The 20,040-nt window shown below is 35.4% G+C and overlaps 2 protein-coding genes across 2 annotated transcripts in view; one reads left to right on the top strand and one right to left on the bottom strand.

Moving 5' to 3' along the window:
- pcs (SH3 domain-binding protein parcas) overlaps positions 1 to 20,040 on the top strand; it is a 549,277-nt gene that overhangs the window by 385,791 nt on the left and 143,446 nt on the right. The gene's annotated exons all lie outside the window — the stretch shown is intronic.
- LOC141386480 (uncharacterized) lies at positions 15,524 to 18,017 on the bottom strand. Its single transcript, XM_073955044.1, has 3 exons — positions 16,996 to 18,017; positions 15,941 to 16,927; positions 15,524 to 15,867 (listed from the first exon to the last, which is right to left on the bottom strand). Exons 1-3 carry the CDS (start codon positions 17,911 to 17,913, stop codon positions 15,610 to 15,612), a joined length of 2,163 nt encoding a protein of 720 aa, XP_073811145.1. The 5' UTR covers positions 17,914 to 18,017; the 3' UTR covers positions 15,524 to 15,609.

Here is a 20,040-nt window from a genome sequence, read left to right as displayed (position 1 = left end):
ATTTTCACGTATTTAACCGAATTTACCGATCCAATTGACATAGAATTATTCTTGAATAGATCCTTGAATTCATAAATTTCGTTTCTGATACCATTACATGAAATGTTCCTCCTTGGTTGCGATTTTGAATTAGCTGCAACCTGTTAAGGGTAATGTTTCTATACAAAGTTTCGTAAACATTTTTTTGTTGCATGCATTTTGTCTAGTCTTAGTTGTATTTATGTCTTTGCATACAGTGGTGGCCAATAAATACATTTGCAACAACAAAATTGCACGTTTTAGAAAAATGTCTCTAAAATATTGTTTTGAAAGCGAAATTAAGTACTTTTTCGAAAATATTTATAGTTAAATGCATCAAAAATAAGAAAATAAAAAGTTTTGACTCGATATACAAAAACAATTATGAAAAAAAACTTTAAAATACACAACACGCCTTAAAATGTAATGGTCAAAACATATGCAACTGATCCAAATCGCATGCAAAAATCTTCAATATTTTGTAAAATATTATTTTTTATATGATTCATATCATTTCCTTTTGTTTTTGGGAAGTCTAAAAGTGAGTAAAATTTTTAAACTGATATCATTCAAACATACTTGACCGGTGGGGTGGCGAGTCATAGGGGAGATGCGTTGAACATGGGTGCAAGAGTCAGAAACTTCGGAAAGAATGGAAATTTCTTCACATTTCAGTTTTCGATTTAATAAAATTCAGAGTCTAGAGTGCAGTTATATTATTTATTAGCAAAAGTCAGAAGTCTGGGTCTTGAAAAACATATACATAAGTGTAGGGATTGGATCCTTATCAGAGCGAGTAACACGGGCCTATTGACGTTATAACGGGCGGTATCATTGGAAAGTCGGGAGCCTATAAACTTGAAAAGATTTACAATGCTCATCAGATGATAAATTACCACACACATTAATTATATAGACATTTCCGGGAAGGGCAGAGGCTTCCCAATAAAATACAAATTTTCAATGCATGAAGGGGTCGCTAGAATACCTTATGGATATCCCATAATTATATGAAAATATGTGTTTATAATGGATTTATATGCCAAAAACATTATCTTTAGTTCAAAGAAACAAGAATACTTTCAAAAATTCACTCAGAATTCTATAAAACACTGTAGTTAAATAGAATGTTAATGGGCTTTGGCGAGCACTAAATGTGTTGAAACATTTTCTTTTTTTGGGAAGCCTGTGCTACTCCCGGAAATGTGTATATGGCGAAAAACAAAAATCCTTTGCAATTCCATTTGAAAAAAATTAAAAAATTTGTTTGCGAGCACATCTACAATTTTTGGCATAGAGGTTAAGAAAAAAATTCTGGTTTCAAATCTGTTCGCGTTCACAAAATTGGACGATGCGCGCAAAAGTTATGGCGGTTTTTATTCTCATATAAAGAAAAAATATTTAAAAATATCTTATTTGTTGTTATGAGAAAATTTATGCATAAATCGTTAACAGCATTCCATATCTATTCGTAGATGTTTAAATAGTTATTAAATCTATTATTATTTTCGCGAAAAATCAACAAATAGTACAACAAATTTTAAGAAAATCCAAATTATCCTGTCCCATAGTCCGTACAAACACTTAAAAATAAATTAAAAAATATATGCGGAATCTAGACAATGCGTATAAAAATATGATACCAAATTTATAGAGATTGGTTACATAAATTGCATATTATAGCAACAACAAAAGAGAAAAACTTATTGTTGAAAAATATTGTTGCAAATATATTTGTTGGTTTGATTCGAAAAATTAAAAAAAATATTTGGGAGTTCTCCAACTATTTCGCTAAAATCCCATACAATAATTAATGTGTACTACTAAAACTTCATCAAGAAATATGGTTTACCATCGTGAAAGCTTATTTGCTTACTGTGATAACTTATAAGGATGGGAAATTAAGAGTAATATTGAAATTACAATCATTCAAAAAATGTGTAAATTAAAAAGCCTATTATTCGCGAATAAGTTAAAATCAGTTGATGCGCATCCGTTTTTGGATACAGCGAATCAATCTCTTTCAATATTTATGCATACTTCGATGTTTCACTCTGCGGTCAAAGTGTGCCGCCAGTTTCATCACACAATGCAAAAAACATTAAAGTGGGTAAAAATCGCGCAATTTGCATACGATTTTGATGCGCATCCGGTTTCAGTAGCACCCATCAAAAATATGTTTATCTACACATATTTCAATCAGATTCTTCAAGAACCGCGGATGTGCCTCCACTTTCTATTTTTGGTAAAAATCCTATATTACTCGCGAATCTCTGTAATTTATGACACGCGTTTTCGCAAATATTGTAATCGCGTATAAAGGATTCCATTTACGTAAAAAATTAAAGAAAATCGCGGTTCGGTACGCGGATTTGTCAAAATAAGTTTTTGCTGATTTTCCTATTTTCAGGGTATCTATATCCGAGGTTTTAGTGGATGGATTCGATCGCGGATGGGCTCATTAGATCCGTCGCGTAAAAAAACTAAATTCACGCGGGGTACAAAGGAAATTGAATGACACTTGTAAATTTTAAACGCTAAAAATAAGTTTTTTAAAAAAAATCACACATCAAATATTGGATTTTAGACTCCAATTACTAGGATGCTGTAAGGAGCACCCTCATGAGATATGCCATATACGACGTAAAATCACGAGTTTTATAATCCTATTATGAGTTTGGAATATTATCTTGTTGCGCGTCCGGATTATTAAAAAAATTCAAAAAACCCCGAAATTACGGCTTCAAAATGTTAGCATCAATTTTAGGTGGATGTAGTGGATATATCGAAAAATGATACACCAGTTTCATATTGCCCATGAAGTATTCTTTGAGTCTTTCTTTGGGCATATGTCTATAAAATGTAAGGTTAAGCCAGAAATCGGAATGGAGCATAAAAAAACTTGTTGGCTTCAACCCATTTTTACCTATTTTTCTACATTGATGCCAACACAGCTTCCACGTAAATTAATTTTAATGGTCGATATTATGGGATCCCTCCTAAACACATCATTTTAAAGAATGTTTATCATACTATATAGAATATGCTAACATTCCGCGAATTCTGAATGGGTGAAACTCGGATTCATCGATTGTAAAACATTTTTGTTTTTCGCCATATACCAAATTTCCAATGATACCGCCCGTTATAACGTCAATAGATCAGTAGTACTCACCCTGATAAGGGTCCAATCCCTACGCTCACATGTTTTTCGAGACCCAGACTTCTAAATTTTGCTAATAAATAATATAATTAAATCGAAAACTGAAATGTAAAGAAATTTACATTATTTCCGAAGTTTTTGACTCTTGCACTCATGTTCACGGATCTCCCCTATGACTCGCCAACCCACCGGTGAAGTACGTATGACTGATATCAGTTTAAAGATTTTACTCACTTTTAGACTTCCCAAAAACGAAAGCAAATTATATTTTACAAAATATTGAAGATTTTTGAATGCGATTTGGTTCAGTTGCATTTGTTTTCACCATTAAATTTTAAGGACATGTTTACAATTTCTATAAAAATATAATAATTCAAAATGGGAAATATTCTATAAGCCAACCAAATAATTTAATTGAGTGTAATGGTTCTGTTTATATAATTAGAAAAATTAAAAAAAAAAACGATAGTGAAATAACGTTAATTTGCAACAAAATAAATAATCTTATTTTATTCCATACTTTAGATCAAACTTTAGGGAAAGCCCTAGGCATTTTTCAAACCGAAACAGAAAGTTGACATTTCAATTTCCCATATTACACGTAAATATATAAAATTTTCATTGGATTTTCTGACAGTCTTTACACCTCTTTTATAGAATGGAAACTACTGACATAAATATTTATGAGGTACTATCCTTATTAATGGAGCAAAATAAAACTATACTGGAACAAAACACTAAACTAAAGACACTACTGGAACAAAATAACAATAAAATGGAAGAAGAATTGCGGACTACGAAAGAACGGTATTCTAAACAGAATGAGGAAAATTCAAAAATGTTTTCGTATTTTACAACCGAATTTATTCAATTGAAAAATAGCATTGATAAAATTTTAAAAGAGGTTGAAAACAAAAACAATTGGTTTTCACTTGACAAACTACATTCCACAGAAGATGTTTTGAACTTCGACGCTAAATTAAAAGAAGACCCGGACCTACAAAAAAGTGTGGTAAGTTTGACTGTCAAAAAATGATGCAACCTGAAATAAACCTGGTAACTTGGAAACATTAAAAAGGGCCATTTTTTATTTTCCGTTAAAATGTTAGTATAGCGGTACTGTAAACGGAACATTTTTGTATTCTATCTTAAAGACAACTCTTTGGCCTACAAAATAGTTTTTTGAATTGTTAAAAAATCTTAACTCGTTTCCAGGTTACCAACGTTTACATTTTTTATTTCAGGTTGCATCATTTTTTTTTCTTTTTTTTTTTACAGTCACTGTATATTACATTTTCTTATATTTTGCAGATACGCCGTTTAAAAAATCATCCCCATGATGAAATAAAGAAGTTTTTATACGAAAATTTAAAACTGGTATTTCAGACAGATGAGGTTATTACGACATTTTCATGGCATTGTATGTACAATAATATAGCAGTAAAAGATATGCGTTTCATAAAACTTCTGAAAGGTTTGTATGTCCTTATCGATTTTTATTATAGTGTATATTATTTATATTTTCCTTATTAGATACTGCAGTAGAACATATTCCGGGAACTATAGGAAGTACAATAGAAACCCATGTAAAACATTTTTTTAATTCGGCCAAAGACCGTCTAAATAAACGGCTCAAAAATAAACGAAAATCTGACCAAACGACAACCAACGACAAAGAAAACAACACCCAAAAAGTATAAAAATAAGTTTACGTTTTTTAATAAAATGAAATGAATGGTTGTGTTCCTTATAATTAAAATTTATTTTTTAAATGTACATATGGCAATTTAAGTTTTAATGAAATAAATGTTTATTTTTTATGAATATTATAGTTAATTCAAATATAATGTTATATATTAATGTTAATTTATTAAAATAGTGTTGAAATACGTTTAAGTTTTTTTTTTTTTAATAAAATGAAATAAATGCTTATGTTTTTCTTTATAAAAATTAAATGAAAACAATTATTTAAAAAACAACATTTATTACTTATTCAGATTTTTTCCGAATATCGGATCAAATATCCGATAATCTTCCGATTTTTTTCCGAATATCGGATCAAACATCCGACAATCTTCCGATTTTCGGATAAAACATTCGAAGATATTCCGATTTTTTTTTTCGAATATCGGATCAAATATCCGATAATCTTCCGATTTTTTTCCGATTTTCGGATAAAACATTCGAAAATATTCCGATTTTTTTCCGAATATCGGATCAAATATCCGATAATCTTCCGATTTTTTTCCGATTTTCGGATAAAACATTCGAAAATATTCCGATTTTTTCCGAATATCGGATAAAATATCCGATAATCTTCCGATTTTTTTCCGAATATCGGATCAAATATCCGATAATCTTCCGATTTTTTTCCGAATATCGGTTCAAACATCCGACAATCTTCCGATTTTCGGATAAAACATTCGAAAATATTCCGATTTTTTTCCGAATATCGGATCAAATATCCGATAATCTTCCGATTTTTTCCGATTTTCGGATAAAACATTCGAAAATATTCCGATTTTTTTCCGAATATCGGATAAAATATCCGATAATCTTCCGATTTTTTTCCGAATATCGGATCAAATATCCGATAATCTTCCGATTTTTTTCCGAATATCGGATCAAACATCCGACAACCTTCCGATTTTCGGATAAAACATTCGAAAATATTCCGATTTTTTTTTCGAATATCGGATCAAATATCCGATAATCTTCCGATTTTCGGATAAAACATTCGAAAATATTCCGATTTTTTCCGAATATCGGATCAAACATCCGATAATCTTCCGATTTTTTTCCGAATACCGGATCAAACATCCGATAATCTTCCGAATTTTTTCCGATTTTCGAATGTTCCTTCCGAGTTTTTTCCGGAATTGTGCAGATAATCGAAAATTCCCTTAAAATTTCCCTTTTTTCATTCGAGTTTTTTTGCGAATTCGTTCAGAATTCGGAAAGAAACTCTAATATTCCTTCCGATTTATTTCCGATAAAACTTTCCGAATTCGTGGGCACCTTCACACAATTTTGTTCCGATTTCTGAACGAATTCGACATCAGAATCGCATACTTGTGCAGAGTTTCGTTCCGAATTCGGAAAAAAATCGGAAAAAATTGTTAGCTGGGTACCATTCCCGGTTAGTGGTGGATTTTTAGAATAATATGAATGGATGTGTGACTATGACTGATTATGATTTCATATGAACAAAAAATACTGACAATATGGAGAGTAAGGCTGAATGGGCCAGGTGATTGAAACTAGTCGTGGCATTCTTCAGAGTCGCGGGTTCAATGCTCAGCGGTGTCGAAGATGGTGTTTGATCTCGTTCAATTAGCGTTGTTTTCTTCCACAGTTTATTCTCTTTCAAGCTTTGCATTTCTGTATGATTGCTTTCCTTCTTCGTTTGGCAGAGTTTCCTCGTAACACGCAGATGAAACTCAATCAAAGAAGGTAGATTGAATCGTTCGCTCATAAGCCGTACCTGCGATAATCTTCTCAATGGTTATCATCAGGTCCCGTAATAAAATAGTGAGTGCATACATTAAAATTCAACTTTTTTACCTATACATACAGTACAGATATAAATTATATCATATAATACATACATAATACAGTGGTGGCCAATAAATACATTTGCAACAACAAAATTGCACGTTTTAGAAAAATGTCTCTAAAACATTGTTTTGAAAGTTAAATTAAGTACTTTTTCGCAAATGTTTATAGTTATAGCATCAAAAAAAAAAAGAAAATAAAAAGTTTTGACTCGATATACAAAAACAGTTATGAAAAAACTTTAAAATACACAACACGCCTTAAAATGTAATGGTCAAAACATATGCAACTGATCCAAATCGCATGCAGAAATCTTCAATATTTTGTAAAATATTATTTTTTATATGATTCATATCATTTCCTTTTGTTTTTGGGAAGTCTAAAAGTGAGTAAAATTTTTAAACTGATATCATTCAAACGTACTTGACCGGTGGGGTGGCGAGTCATAGGGGAGATGCGTGAACATGGGTGCAAGAGTCAGAAACTTCGGAAAGAATGGAAATTTCTTCACATTTCAGTTTTCGATTTAATAAAATTCAGAGTCTAGAGTGCAGTTATATTATTTATTAGCAAAAGTCAGAAGTCTGGGTCTTGAAAAACATATACATAAGTGTAGGGATTGGATCCTTATCAGAGCGAGTAACACGGGCCTATTGACGTTATAAAGGGCGGTATCATTGGAAATTCGGGAGTCTATAAACTTGAAAAGATTTACAAAGCTCATCAGATGATAAATTACCACACACATTAATTATATAGACATTTCCGGGAAGGGCAGGGGCTTCCCAATAAAATACAAATTTTCAATACATGAAGGGGTCGCTAGAATACCTTATGGATATCCCATAATTATATGAAAATATGTGTTTATAATGTATTTATATGCCAAAAACATTATCATTAGTTCAAAGAAACAAGAATACTTTCAAAAATTCACTCAGAATACTATAAAACACGGTAGTTAAATATAATGTTAATGGGCTTTGGCGAGCACTAAATGTGTTGAAATGCCCTTCCCGGAAATGTGTATATACCAAATTTTTGTGGTAAATTATCGTCTGATGAGCTTTCTAAAACTTTTGAAGTTTATAGACTCCAGAATTTCAATGATACCGCCCGTTATAACGTCAATAGATCAGTAGTACTTATCCTGACAAGGGTCCAATCCCTACGCTCACATGTTTTTCGAGACCTAGACTTCTAAATTTTGCTAATAAATAATATAACTGCGCTCTAGACTGCGCTCGAAAACTGAAATGTGAAGAAATTTCCATTATTTCCGAAGTTTTTGACTCTTGTACCCATGTTCACGCATCTCCCCTATGACTCGCCACCCCACCGGTGAAGTACGTATGACTGATATCAGTTTAAAGATTTTACTCACTTTTAGACTTCCCAAAAACGAAAGCAAATTATTTGAATCATATAACAAATTATATTTTACAAAATATTGAAGATTTTTGAATGCGATTTGGTTCAGTTGCATTTGTTTTGACCATTAAATTTTAAGGCGAGTTAAGTATTTCCAAAATTTTTCATAATTTTATGGTATGTTCCAGAACTGCAAGATTATACTAATTTTTACTATTTTTTCCGATATCATAAAGGGACAAATGTTATCGTAGTAAAAATTAGTACTTTCTTGCAGGTTCTGGAACAGACATTTTGTTGTATATCGGGTCAAAATGTTTCATTTTCTTATTTTTGAAGCATGAAACTATTACTCTGTTCCAGAACCTGCAAGAAAGTACTAATTTGTACTACGATGGATTTTTTAAAGAATATTTTTTTCATGGACCATACGACGACGTGGATTTTTTAAAGACAATTTTTTTATGGACGTTCAGACCACGTGGATTTTTTAAAGAATATTTTTCCATCAGACCTCGTGGATTTTTTAAAGAATATTTTTTCATGGATCATCAGGCCACGTGGATTTTTTAAAGAATATTTTTTCATGGACCATCAGACCTCGTGGATTTTTTAAAGAATATTTTTTCATGGATCATCAGGCCACGTGGATTTTTTAAAGAATATTTTTTCAGGGACCATTAGACCACATTAATTTTTTAAAGAATATTTTCTCATGGACCATCAGACACGTGACTTTTTAAAGAATAGTTTTTCATGGACCTTCACACCACGTGGATTTTTCAAAGAATATTTGTTCATGGCCCTTCACACCACGTGGATTTTTTAAAGAATATTTTTTCATGGACCTTCACACCACGTAGATTTTTTAAAGAATATTTTTCATGGACCTTCACACCAGAAGCTACTATTTTTTTACTACGATAACATTTTTTCGTTTATGTTATTGGGAAAATAGTAAAAATTAGTAGATTCTTGCAGTTCTGGAACAGAGAATATAAATAATTGCAAAAAATATCTAAATTCACTTTAAAAAAAATATTTTAGAGACATTTTTCTAAAACGTGAAATTTTGTTGCAAATGTATTGGCCACCACTGTACATACATATTTTGTTGTTTTATTTTAATTTACTATAATAAACACCAAACGTATACTCTCTTTTTAATTACCATTAACTAGACTTTTGCAAGCGTAATGTCTGGTTTCTTAGGAGACTTCCGATCTTTGGTCCCCAACGGGTATTTTCCTCGATATGTACGATGCATTGCAATTGTCCCTTTATTACAAATAGTCATTGGTTGTGTCAGTTTTACACGATATTTTCCAATTTCTTACTTTTTACTAAATGTAACTGGATGATTTCGACAGTACAGTCGGGGCTCTATTATCCGTAAGTTCCGAATCACACTAGAGTTATTTCACTGAAATTTTGCATTTTTATACCCTCAGCCTTTAGGCTAAGGAGGGTATATACACTTTGATACGATGAAAATGTGCCTCATCGAAATAATGGTTTTAGACCCCAAGTATGTTTGGACGAAATGTGTTTCAGACAATTTGGAGTCGATCTAGCCATGTCCGTCCGTCTGTCTGTCTGTCCTGCTGGCTGGAGCGCACGATAACTCTCGAACGGATGAACCGATTCAGTTCAATTTTTGGCTTTCGTAATATTTTGCCCAAACTTAGTTTAAGTTCGAAGATAGGCTATATCGGTCCACTCCTTCCGGTACCTCCCCCACAAAAGTTCGAAAATGTTCGGAAAATTTGTGCGCACGATAACTCTTGAAGGGAGTAACCGATTTGGTCCATACTTTGCAAATCGTGAAACGTCGACCAGACTTAGATGAGGTTCCAATATAGACTCAATCGGTCCACTCCTTCGGGTACCTCCCACACAAAATTTCGGAAAAGTTCAGTTTAGGGCCATCTCTCGAATCGCTTTGATTTTTGTTTTAGGAACTTTTATTCACTGCCCCCCATACGACGGTATAAGTTTCAGCAGGGGCAAGTACATACTTCCTGAGAAAATAGCCTGAAAACCCCCCTATGACACCGTGTGAGGTGGTTGGAGTGCAAGATAACTCTCGAACGGATCTACCGATTCGGTCAAAAATTTGGCCTTAGTAATATTTTGTCCAGGGTGACGTAGGGGATGGAAGATACCAAGGAACGGTCCTGACCGGTTTTAACATGGCAAAGCCCAGGATTTATCTTGGTCCCTCTTTCATCCCAAGTGGACACTGACCTCCCCGTGGTGTCACCTGGGGAACTGCCTTTAACACCCGTTAAAGGTAGTGAGCTAACATGTGCCGCGCGTTCACCCATAAGAACGTTAAAAACTTGGGTTTGGGCGTCGGGTTAGTAACCCTCCCCTAGAAAAAACAGCCTACTATGAAAAAACGAAAGAAAAGAAAAACAAACCCCTCTAAAGTTGACGAACCCCGCAAACGTTTTAAGGACCATGATCTGCGAATCTGCACCTGGAATGTTCGCACTCTTTATAGAGAAGGTGCAGTCTTCGCATTGGCAGACGTACTTGAAAAGTACAAGACCGATATTACTGCCATACAGGAAATACGATGGATTGGGAAAGGCGTCACAACAACACCTAAAGGTGACGCACTGTATTATAGCTGCCATGACGTAAAGCATGAGTTTGGTTGTGGATTCGTAGTTAGTCGGAGACTAAAACATCTTGTATCCAGCTTCACTCCAGTGAATGAAAGACTTGCTGCAATTCGAATAAAAGCTAAATTCTTCAACATCAGCTTTATTTGCGCTCATGCTCCCACTGAAGAAAAGGATGAACAGACCAAAGATATATTTTACGAGCGCTTAGAAGAAACATATGACCGTTGCCCTGCCCATGACATTAAAATCATTCTAGGCGATTTTAATGCCAAAATTGGAAAGGAGAATATCTTTGGCCCAACAGTCGGGAAATTCAGTCTCCACAGTGAAACATCTGACAATGGTATGAGACTGATAGACTTTGCAGCTGCAAAAAACATGGTAGTTAGCAGTACCAGATTTAATCATCTCGATATTCATAAGGGCACCTGGCTGTCTCCAGATCAGAAAACAAGAAACCAAATTGATCATGTTGTGATAGATGGAAGACATTCATCGAGCGTGTTGGATGTACGATCGTTCCGAGGCGCAAACATTGATTCGGACCACTACCTTGTTGCAGCAAAGGTACGCACCCGCTTAAACGTAGCAAACAAAGTACGAACAGACACAACACGAAAGTTAGACATCGGTAAGCTGCAATCACAACAGATAGCCACAGCATATTCCACTCAACTAGCCCAATTGCTTAATCAAAGCCCTCCTCATCCCGATAACATATCAGCGCAATGGCAAAGCATTGCCCACTCCATGCAAACAGCCGCAAAATCCATACTTGGATACCAGAGACCTCCACCAAGGAATCCATGGTATGATGAGGAGTGTCGTGCTGCCACCGAAGAGAAAAATGCGGCATATAAGGCTACTTTACAATCCGTAGCAACGCGTAGCGCACGAGAGAGATACAGGGAGAAAAGGAGAGAGGAGAAACGTCTTTTCCGCAGGAAAAAGAGAGAGATGGAAAAGCGGGAGTGTGAAAAAATCGAGATGTACAGGAGCCAGAATGAAGTCCGAAAATTCTACCAAAGAGTCAAGCATCAAACTGATGGCTTTGGTACAGGCACATCCTCCTGTAGAGACCAGCAAGGTAATTTGGTAACTGATACAGATAGTGTACTCAGGATATGGAAAGAACATTTTTCAAATCTGTTGGTATCCAATAGCAGCGAAGACGACGAAGATACCACAGTCCCAATCCCAGAAGATGGTATTGAATGTATACCGCCCAGCCAAGATGAGGTAAAGACAGCAATAAATCGGCTGAAGAATAATAAGGCAGCAGGGGCCGATGGCTTACCAGCCGAGCTGTTCAAAACCGGAGGCGACACGCTGATAAGGTGTATTCATCAGCTAGTTAGCACCATCTGGCAGGAAGAACGAGTACCCGACGATTGGAACCTGAGTATCCTGTGCCCCGTCCACAAGAAGGGAGATAAGACTGTATGCTCTAACTATAGGGGCATAAGTCTACTCCCTATTGCCTACAAGATCGTGTCAGGGATATTGTGCGAACGACTAAAGCCAATGGTCAACGAGATTATTGGACCATACCAATGCGGCTTTAGACCTGGCAAGTCCACCATTGACCAGATATTTACCCTGCGGCAAATCCTGGAGAAGACCCAAGAGATGCAGATCGACACCTACCACCTTTTTGTCGATTATAAAGCAGCCTTCGACAGTCCGCTGCGCTCAAAGGTATTCCAAGCCATGTCTGAATTTGGTATTCCCGCAAAGCTCATTCGGCTTTGTAAAATGACTTTAACTGACACGAGGTCCTCAGTTAAAATAGGAAAGAACCTCTCCGAAGAGTTTGGTACCAAAAGAGGTTTCAGACAAGGAGACAGCCTTTCGTGTGACCTCTTCAACATCCTGCTAGAAAAGGTTATACGAGAGGCAAACGTCAAAAGAAGTGGCACAATCTACACCAATAGTCACATGTTACTTGCTTATGCTGATGATATAGACATCATGGGTCGATCAGTAAAAGAAGTAACTGATACCTTTATAAAAGTCGAAGGAGAATCTGCTAAAGTGGGTCTGGCGGTAAACGGTGAGAAGACCAAGTTGATGGTGTCGACGCGCAATGCGTCCATTGAGCTCGGACCGACTGTGGAAGTTGGTTCCTATAATATTGAGGTAGTAAAAGACTTCGTCTACCTCGGCACCTCCGTCAACACAACAAACGACATCAGTTGTGAAATAAAAAGAAGAATTGTATTGGCCAACAGATGCTACTTTGGATTAAGTAAGCAGTTTAAAAACAAAGCCACATCTCGTCAAACAAAAATAACGCTCTACAAAACACTGATACTACCCGTGCTGATGTATGGCTCCGAAGCCTGGGTACTTGCGCAAGCAGACATGGCAGTGCTTGGTGTGTTTGAGAGAAAAATTCTTCGAAAGATCTACGGACCAATCTGCGTTGACGGTGAATATCGACGTCGCATGAACCACGAGCTGTATCTGCTATACAACGACATCAATATTGTTAAACGTATCGAGATGCAGCGATTGCGTTGGCTAGGCCATATCAAAAGAATGAGCGATGATGAACCCACTAAAAAGGCGTATGAATACATGCCACATGGCGGTGCACGCAGAATTGGCAGGCCAAGGAATAGATGGCGCAAACAAGTGGATGATGAGATGACAAGGCGCGGTATTCCAGAGAGCAAAGCAACAAATAGAGAGGAATGGAGATCTCTTCTTAGTTCGGCCTATAGAACAAATGTTCTGTAATGGGCCAGCTAAGTAAGTAAGTAAGTAATATTTTGTCCAAACATAGTTTTAATTCAAAGATGAGCCATATCGGTCCACTCCTTCAGGTACCTCCCCCACAAAAGTTCAAAAATGTTCGGAAAATTTCTTCGTACGGTAACTCTTGAAGGGAGTGGCCGAATTGGTCCATACTTTACACATCTTAATATATTTACTAGATATAGATAGGGTTCAAATATGGACTATATCTGTCCTCTCCATGCGGTACCTCCCACACAAAATTCCGGATAAGTTCACTTTAAGCAACTTGCATTCGCTGCCTCACTTACCATGGTAAACGTTTTTTTCAGGGGCAAGTCCATTCTTCTTGAGCAAACAGCCCGAAGGGTGGAAAACCCCCTATGCCACCATATGTAGTGGCTGGAGATCCACTTCAATATACACCGACTGAGGGTATATCTCTGTCGGCAAAGCCGACTGATACTTTTTTACTTGTTTTTTTTTTTTTTTTTTTTTTTTTTTTGTAAAAACACATAATTTCAAGAACAGACGAACATGGTTTCATATGTTCGTCAATTTAGCTGTGTTGCAATGAAACACACAGTCCGTCTTATTTTACATTTTCTTCTACTTTCATGTAAAAATTTCAGTGAAATTACTCTTAGTGTGGACCGGGACTAATGGTCGGCGGGAACGGATAATAGAATAACAGTATTCAGAATAACTTTCTTATATATTTAATAAAAAACACTTGAGATTAAGCATTTAATGTGAAGCTTAAGAGATTATAAATGTTTATTAATAATTAATTATAATCACCGATAATACAAACTTTAACGGTTGTATGATTTGGAAAAAGGAAGGATAACTTTTTTGAATTTTAGTATTTTAATGTACAGGTTTGAACATCTTCCGTATTCAACTGCGCTTATCGTATGCCTCAAACGTCAAAAGGCAAATCTGTTTATGGCCTACTTTTTTGTTCTTCGCGTTTTACAATGTATACATACATACATACAATTGAATTGATTGTTTTGATCGTAATTTCGATTGTTATTTTCAACATAAACTGATTAAATGCACATAAAATTCTCTCAGTCCATGCACCATAAGTTATTCGGTAATGTTCGTGACTTTAATAAATAAAATAAAGATAACGAGGGCCGACACCACAAGAGGTAGGCAGAAAAGAAGTCAGTCGAACAACAGTAACGACTGTTCTCATTCTCCGCTTCAAAATAAAATACAGTCGAACTTCTCTATAATGTAGCAATTGGGAACCGAAGAAATACTACGTTATAGAGAAACCAAGGTAAAATGGTTAATTTGACCTACGTACATGAGTAATAAGAAAGCAAACGTGTGTATACGAATAAACAAATATTGAATTTTTATTTAGGAGTTAAATAAGAAGTAAATTTCATTTGTTTTTGATTTTCCACATTGCCTTATCAAAAAAGTCTTCACAATGAGCAATGGGAGAAAAAATATGATGGGAACTTTGTTTCGTGACTCCAAAAAGTCGTTAACATTTTGAACTATTTCTGTAACTGGGAATGTAATGGCAATTCAGAACATATTGTACGATTCATCAATCTTCGAATCTAAATAAAAACAATTGATAAATGTGGTGATCCCCATAATTTTATCATAGTCCGCGTTCGATCACCACAGCAAATATTTTTAACTGATATTTTTCCTCATGATCCACTGTGCATTGTGTCCGCAATGCAAAAATGAAATGCACTTCAATAAAAAAAGAGCGCTGATGAATGAGTTTGATTTTTATTTATTGTGTAAACGTATATGAAAAACACGTTTGACAAAACACGTTTGAGAAATTCAACTTGTGCCTCAAAAAAACTTCGTTATAGAGGAATATTCGTTATAGGGAAATTCGTTATAGAGAGGCGAAAATAGGTGAAAATAGGCTGAAAAAAGCTGTGTTTTAAATTTTTCTTCGTTATAGAGAAAATTTCGTTATAGGGAAGTTCTTTATAGAAAAGTTCAACTGTATAAAGAAAATGTATAACAAGCATTATTTTGAATTAAATTACAAAAATTGAATTCAAAATGCATATACATGCATATATTTTTTATTTCGTATTATGCGTACAAAGAACTATATATTTTTATACTCGTGTGGATTTAAAGATCTGATTTCAAGCTTCTTTGGATATTTCTTCTTTTATCCCATGCTGCCTTATCAGGCCGATGTTCCGAGCATCTCCATAGGCGGAATCGTTGTACATCTCTAAGACGTGATGGCATATATGCAAAGAATGTCTGCCGTGGCGGACCTGGGCCAGAACACAAATAGCCGCGCATTGCAAACCAATATGTCCGACTTTGTTTCATTATAGCGGTGTCTAAACGTCGATAAAAACGCCTTTTAATAGCATCGACCTAAAAAAAGTACAGGGTTCATTAAATAATTCTCCAGTATCATAAATTGCATTACTGAACGTATGTACGTTACCTTCATTCCCAAATACTTTTTACAATTGTAGGAGACAAAGTGATTTTTTCCAATTTGTGAAGCTGTGGGCGTGGGGAAATCGAATGACATTCGGTCCAATGCATGGAAAACTTTCAAGGAATAGCTGTACGAATCGTAACGATCTTTAGGTGTGTACACTTTTCCAAAGCGCCGAGCTATCCACTCTCTCAGCATTGGAAGTTTATGTGCTTCGGGAAGCTGAACCAAAACAAATTTTGGATTTTTGCGCATATAGTCAAATGCATCGGCAAGCATTTTATCCATGAGAGTTCTGTCCTCGGTATCATATTTACCATCAGGTGGATATTGTTTCAATGGCCACGACGACAGCAACATTTTTTCGGAGTCATCAAATTCGCCTTGGTACTTTTGTAGCTTCTTGAGCCAAATATTTGAAGCACATTCCTTGGCGGCAACTTCCAATTTTGAGGCAGCACCTTGTAGTTCGTTTAGCGTAGCTATATCTTTATCCAGTGCATGGAGGAATGCTTGTGTACACCAATCTTCATTCTGCGGCTTTATTTTACTTTGAAATATTTTCTTGTAATCAAACATGAAGGGGGTATGTTTAGCGGGACCGTGGAAAAATGTTTTCGATGTCTTGGGAGTTTCACCAACGTGGCCAAAGTCATAATTTTTAATATATTTGGCTGCAAAAAGGGAGATCTGTGATGGCGATTTTCCATTCAGAAGCAAATTTATTTGGTTGTCTCCTAAATTTGTTTGTTTAAGATTTTCCGTAACTGAAGATTTCGTGGCTTCATTCATTTGCGTTCCATCTGCTACGATTGACTTTTTACAGCATCCATCGAATTCACCGCCCACATTAACATCGACCACATTACACTCACTTGTAATAGTTTTCAGGAAAAATTGTCTTCTATCTGCCATGGTTTGCTTTCGAATTTTACACAGCTGCGCTTCAATTGCCCTGTGTAGGGATAGTTTGACAAGACCCTTACGTTTCTACAAAAATATTTCAAGTCGTTTTAAAATCACTTCGTTTTTAGATGACAATAAACATATTCTCCTACCTGGACCATTTCCCTTTTATTTCCAAAGAACTTTTTCAAACATTTATCCCTGAGTTGAACTCTTAACTCATTTTTATACCCGTCTTCAATGTTCTTGATGGCCTTATGATAGGCGCACAGAACATCTACAGATTTATGGCTGAGCTTGACTGCTTGGAAATTTTCGAATATATTAGCAATTGCATTCTGAATCACCTGATAAGCCACCCTCCTCCCGGGATTAAAATCATAACCGGCAAACCATCGATTACTCTCATTGCATACAGTGTGGTTGGGATCAGCATAACTGGCGTATGTTCTGAATTGAACTTTAAAATTAGGTATGTCTATTGTTAGGGGTTTGCCATAGGAATGTGGTTTGGTTAGTTTCTCGAAATATGGCAAAACATATTTTTTATCCGAGCTTTTAGTTTTGCCCTCCAATCGGGTTTCTTCTTCATTTCTGCAATCTTCGTTCTTTGCGTTTGGGTGGTCAATACTGGTACCGCCTTTCGGTAGAATTTTGTCCAATTCTCTAAGTGTTGAAATCATGTCCAAATGACATATAGCCGAACAAATAAGCTGTTCATTCAGATTAAACACCTTGGGATCGCTGTTTTTATAATGCATTTCCCTAAGAAACCAAAGAAATGCCAAGTCATTGCCTCGACTTAAGGTCATCAGAAATTTAAGGTCTTTTGACGATGGTATGGGTTCTAAACCAATTAAATTCAAACACGCTTTTACGCGATGTGATGTCCTCTGTTCGGCATCATCGCGAATTGCATTAAAGAGCTGATTTGCACCTCTTAAATGAAAAATAGATGTCCCACGAAACCATGGAGCTACATCTTTATTACGTAAGAAATCCTTAATAAGAGATTCCTCACGTTCGGTAATCGCTTTCATTTGGGTTTTAGTTTTCGCACCGCTTTTCATTTTCGTAAATTTTGGCAGTAAAACACAATAATTTTTTTTTGTAAATTCCGATATGAACTTCGAAGGAAAAAAGGTTCAATGACAACGATAAACTAGAAAATTATTTCTCGATATTAGTTTAGTACAGTGATTTACATTAGGCTGTTCTAAGTTTGTTGCTGCGAGTCGGGAAACTAATGCTAACCTCTTTATTCCTCAACAACCTCTCTCATCAAGAAACTGAGAACTACAGTAAATAAAATTGTATAATTGGACTTGCTAAAATGTACTACTATGATTTAAGAAATTCAAATAATAGGTCTGTCTGTACGATAACCCAAACATTTGTACAAATCAAGACAAATTTATATAATTTAAATGAATTTTATAAATTTATATGAATTACAACAACTAACAAATTTACAAAAACAACATTGTTGTTATTGAAAATTTATTGTCAAAGAAAATATTGAATATTAGGGTCGTTCCAAAAATTTCCTCAGGAAAAACCTAAATACATTTTGAAGATCCTCTAAAATAGAACAAATTGGAATCAAATATTACCATAGCAAAAATTTGGTTAGAATCGGTTGATACGTTCGAGAGTTATCGTGCGCACCAGCCAGCCAGACAGACGGACGGACGTGTCTCAATCGACTCCAGATTTTCTGTCTAATCTAATAAAAAATAGTGAACACATCTATCTATCTATCTGTAATATCCTTGCTTTACATTTCCAACTCGTTATCTTGCTCCAAAGTCGTGTGTCTGCTATGTGATTGAAGAAAACAACTAAAATAGTGAACCAATAAAGGTTCGCTCAATCGATGTAATCGAATGAGATTTTCCCAAAGCTTCATTAAAATCACTTTGCACACTTATTTGTCTTCAAAGCGATGCTAAATGCCGTTTAGCGAATGGATTTATGTGTGACTAGGTCACGAATTGCATGCATCTTTTCAGGTGATCTATGTGTGAAAAAGAGTTTTAAATACAAAGTACTGTGAAACTGCATATTTTATTTGGTATCGATGACAGAACACTATGTAAATCACCAAAAACATACATAAGTATGCATGTATTATTAGGTTAGCGAGTAATTCTGACAAAAAGCGGGCATAGCTACTGGTTTTATTTCATTAGTTTTTTTTTTTTTATCCTGTTCTAACATCCTGGGCCGGACGGTCATTTTTAGAAATAAGCATTTTTTATATTTCTTTTTTAATCATCAAGAAATGTTAGCTTATCATTATAAGAGGTTGATAATTCAGTAAATTGTGCAATGTTTGTTTCAGTCATTACACGTAACAAAAATCAGAATGTACCATGTCGTATTCTAAAAAGCAACAATAGTAGTCGTCTTTGGGAAATTAGCAATAGAGAATGCCATTGTATTCTGCATTCTATTCTGTATTCTGCTGCAGAAGAATTTCAAAAAATACCTAATAGAATTAAAATGACCAAAATTCTATTGTGACCATTAGTGACCCTGTGTGGGTCAATATCTCTCCCTCTCAGACTTAGTTTATTTATACCCTCAGCCTTTAGGCTAAGGAGGGTATATACACTTCGATACGATGAAAATGTGCCTCATCGAAATAATGGTTTTAGACCCCAAGTATGTTTAAACGAAATGTGTTTCAGACAATTTGGAGTCGATCTAGCCATGTCCGTCCGTCTGTCTGTCGGTCTGTCTGTCTGTCCTGCTGGCTGGAGCGCACGATAACTCTCGAACGGATGAACCGATTTGGTTCAAATTTTGGCTTTCGTAATATTTGGCTTTCGAACTTAGTTTAAGTTCGAAGATGAGCTACATCGGTCCACTCCTTCCGGTACCTCCCCCACAAAAGTCCGAAAATGTTCGGAAAGTTTGTGCGCACGATAACTCTTGAAGGGAGTGACAGATTTGGTCCATACTTTGTATAGCGTAAACTTTCTACCAGATTAATATGAGGTTCCAATATGGTCTCAATTGGTCCACTTCTTCGGGTACCCCCCACACAAAATTTCGGACAAGTTCAGTTTAGGACCATCTCTCGAATCGCTTTGATATTTGGTTTAGCAACTTGTATTCACTGCTCTCCATACGACGGTGCAAGTTTCATCATGGGCAAGTCCATACTTCCTTAAAAAAATAGCATAAAAGTA

The sequence above is a fragment of the Musca autumnalis genome, unplaced genomic scaffold (assembly GCF_047663935.1).
Source record: "Musca autumnalis isolate F117 unplaced genomic scaffold, ASM4766393v1 scaffold_5, whole genome shotgun sequence".
NCBI lineage: Eukaryota > Metazoa > Arthropoda > Insecta > Diptera > Muscidae > Musca > Musca autumnalis.
Note: the sequence above shows the minus strand (reverse complement) of the source record. Positions and strands in the feature narration are given on the sequence as shown.

Coding starts and splice junctions, on each gene's coding strand:
- LOC141386480 (XM_073955044.1), bottom strand. CDS start 17,913: ATGAAAAGCGGTGCGAAAACTAAAACCCAAATGAAAGCGATTACCGAA. Junction 16,928..16,995: donor ATAAAAGGGAAATGGTCCAG/GTAGGAGAATAT, acceptor ATATTTTTGTAG/AAACGTAAGGGTCTTGTCAA. Junction 15,868..15,940: donor AAAAGTATTTGGGAATGAAG/GTAACGTACATA, acceptor TACTTTTTTTAG/GTCGATGCTATTAAAAGGCG.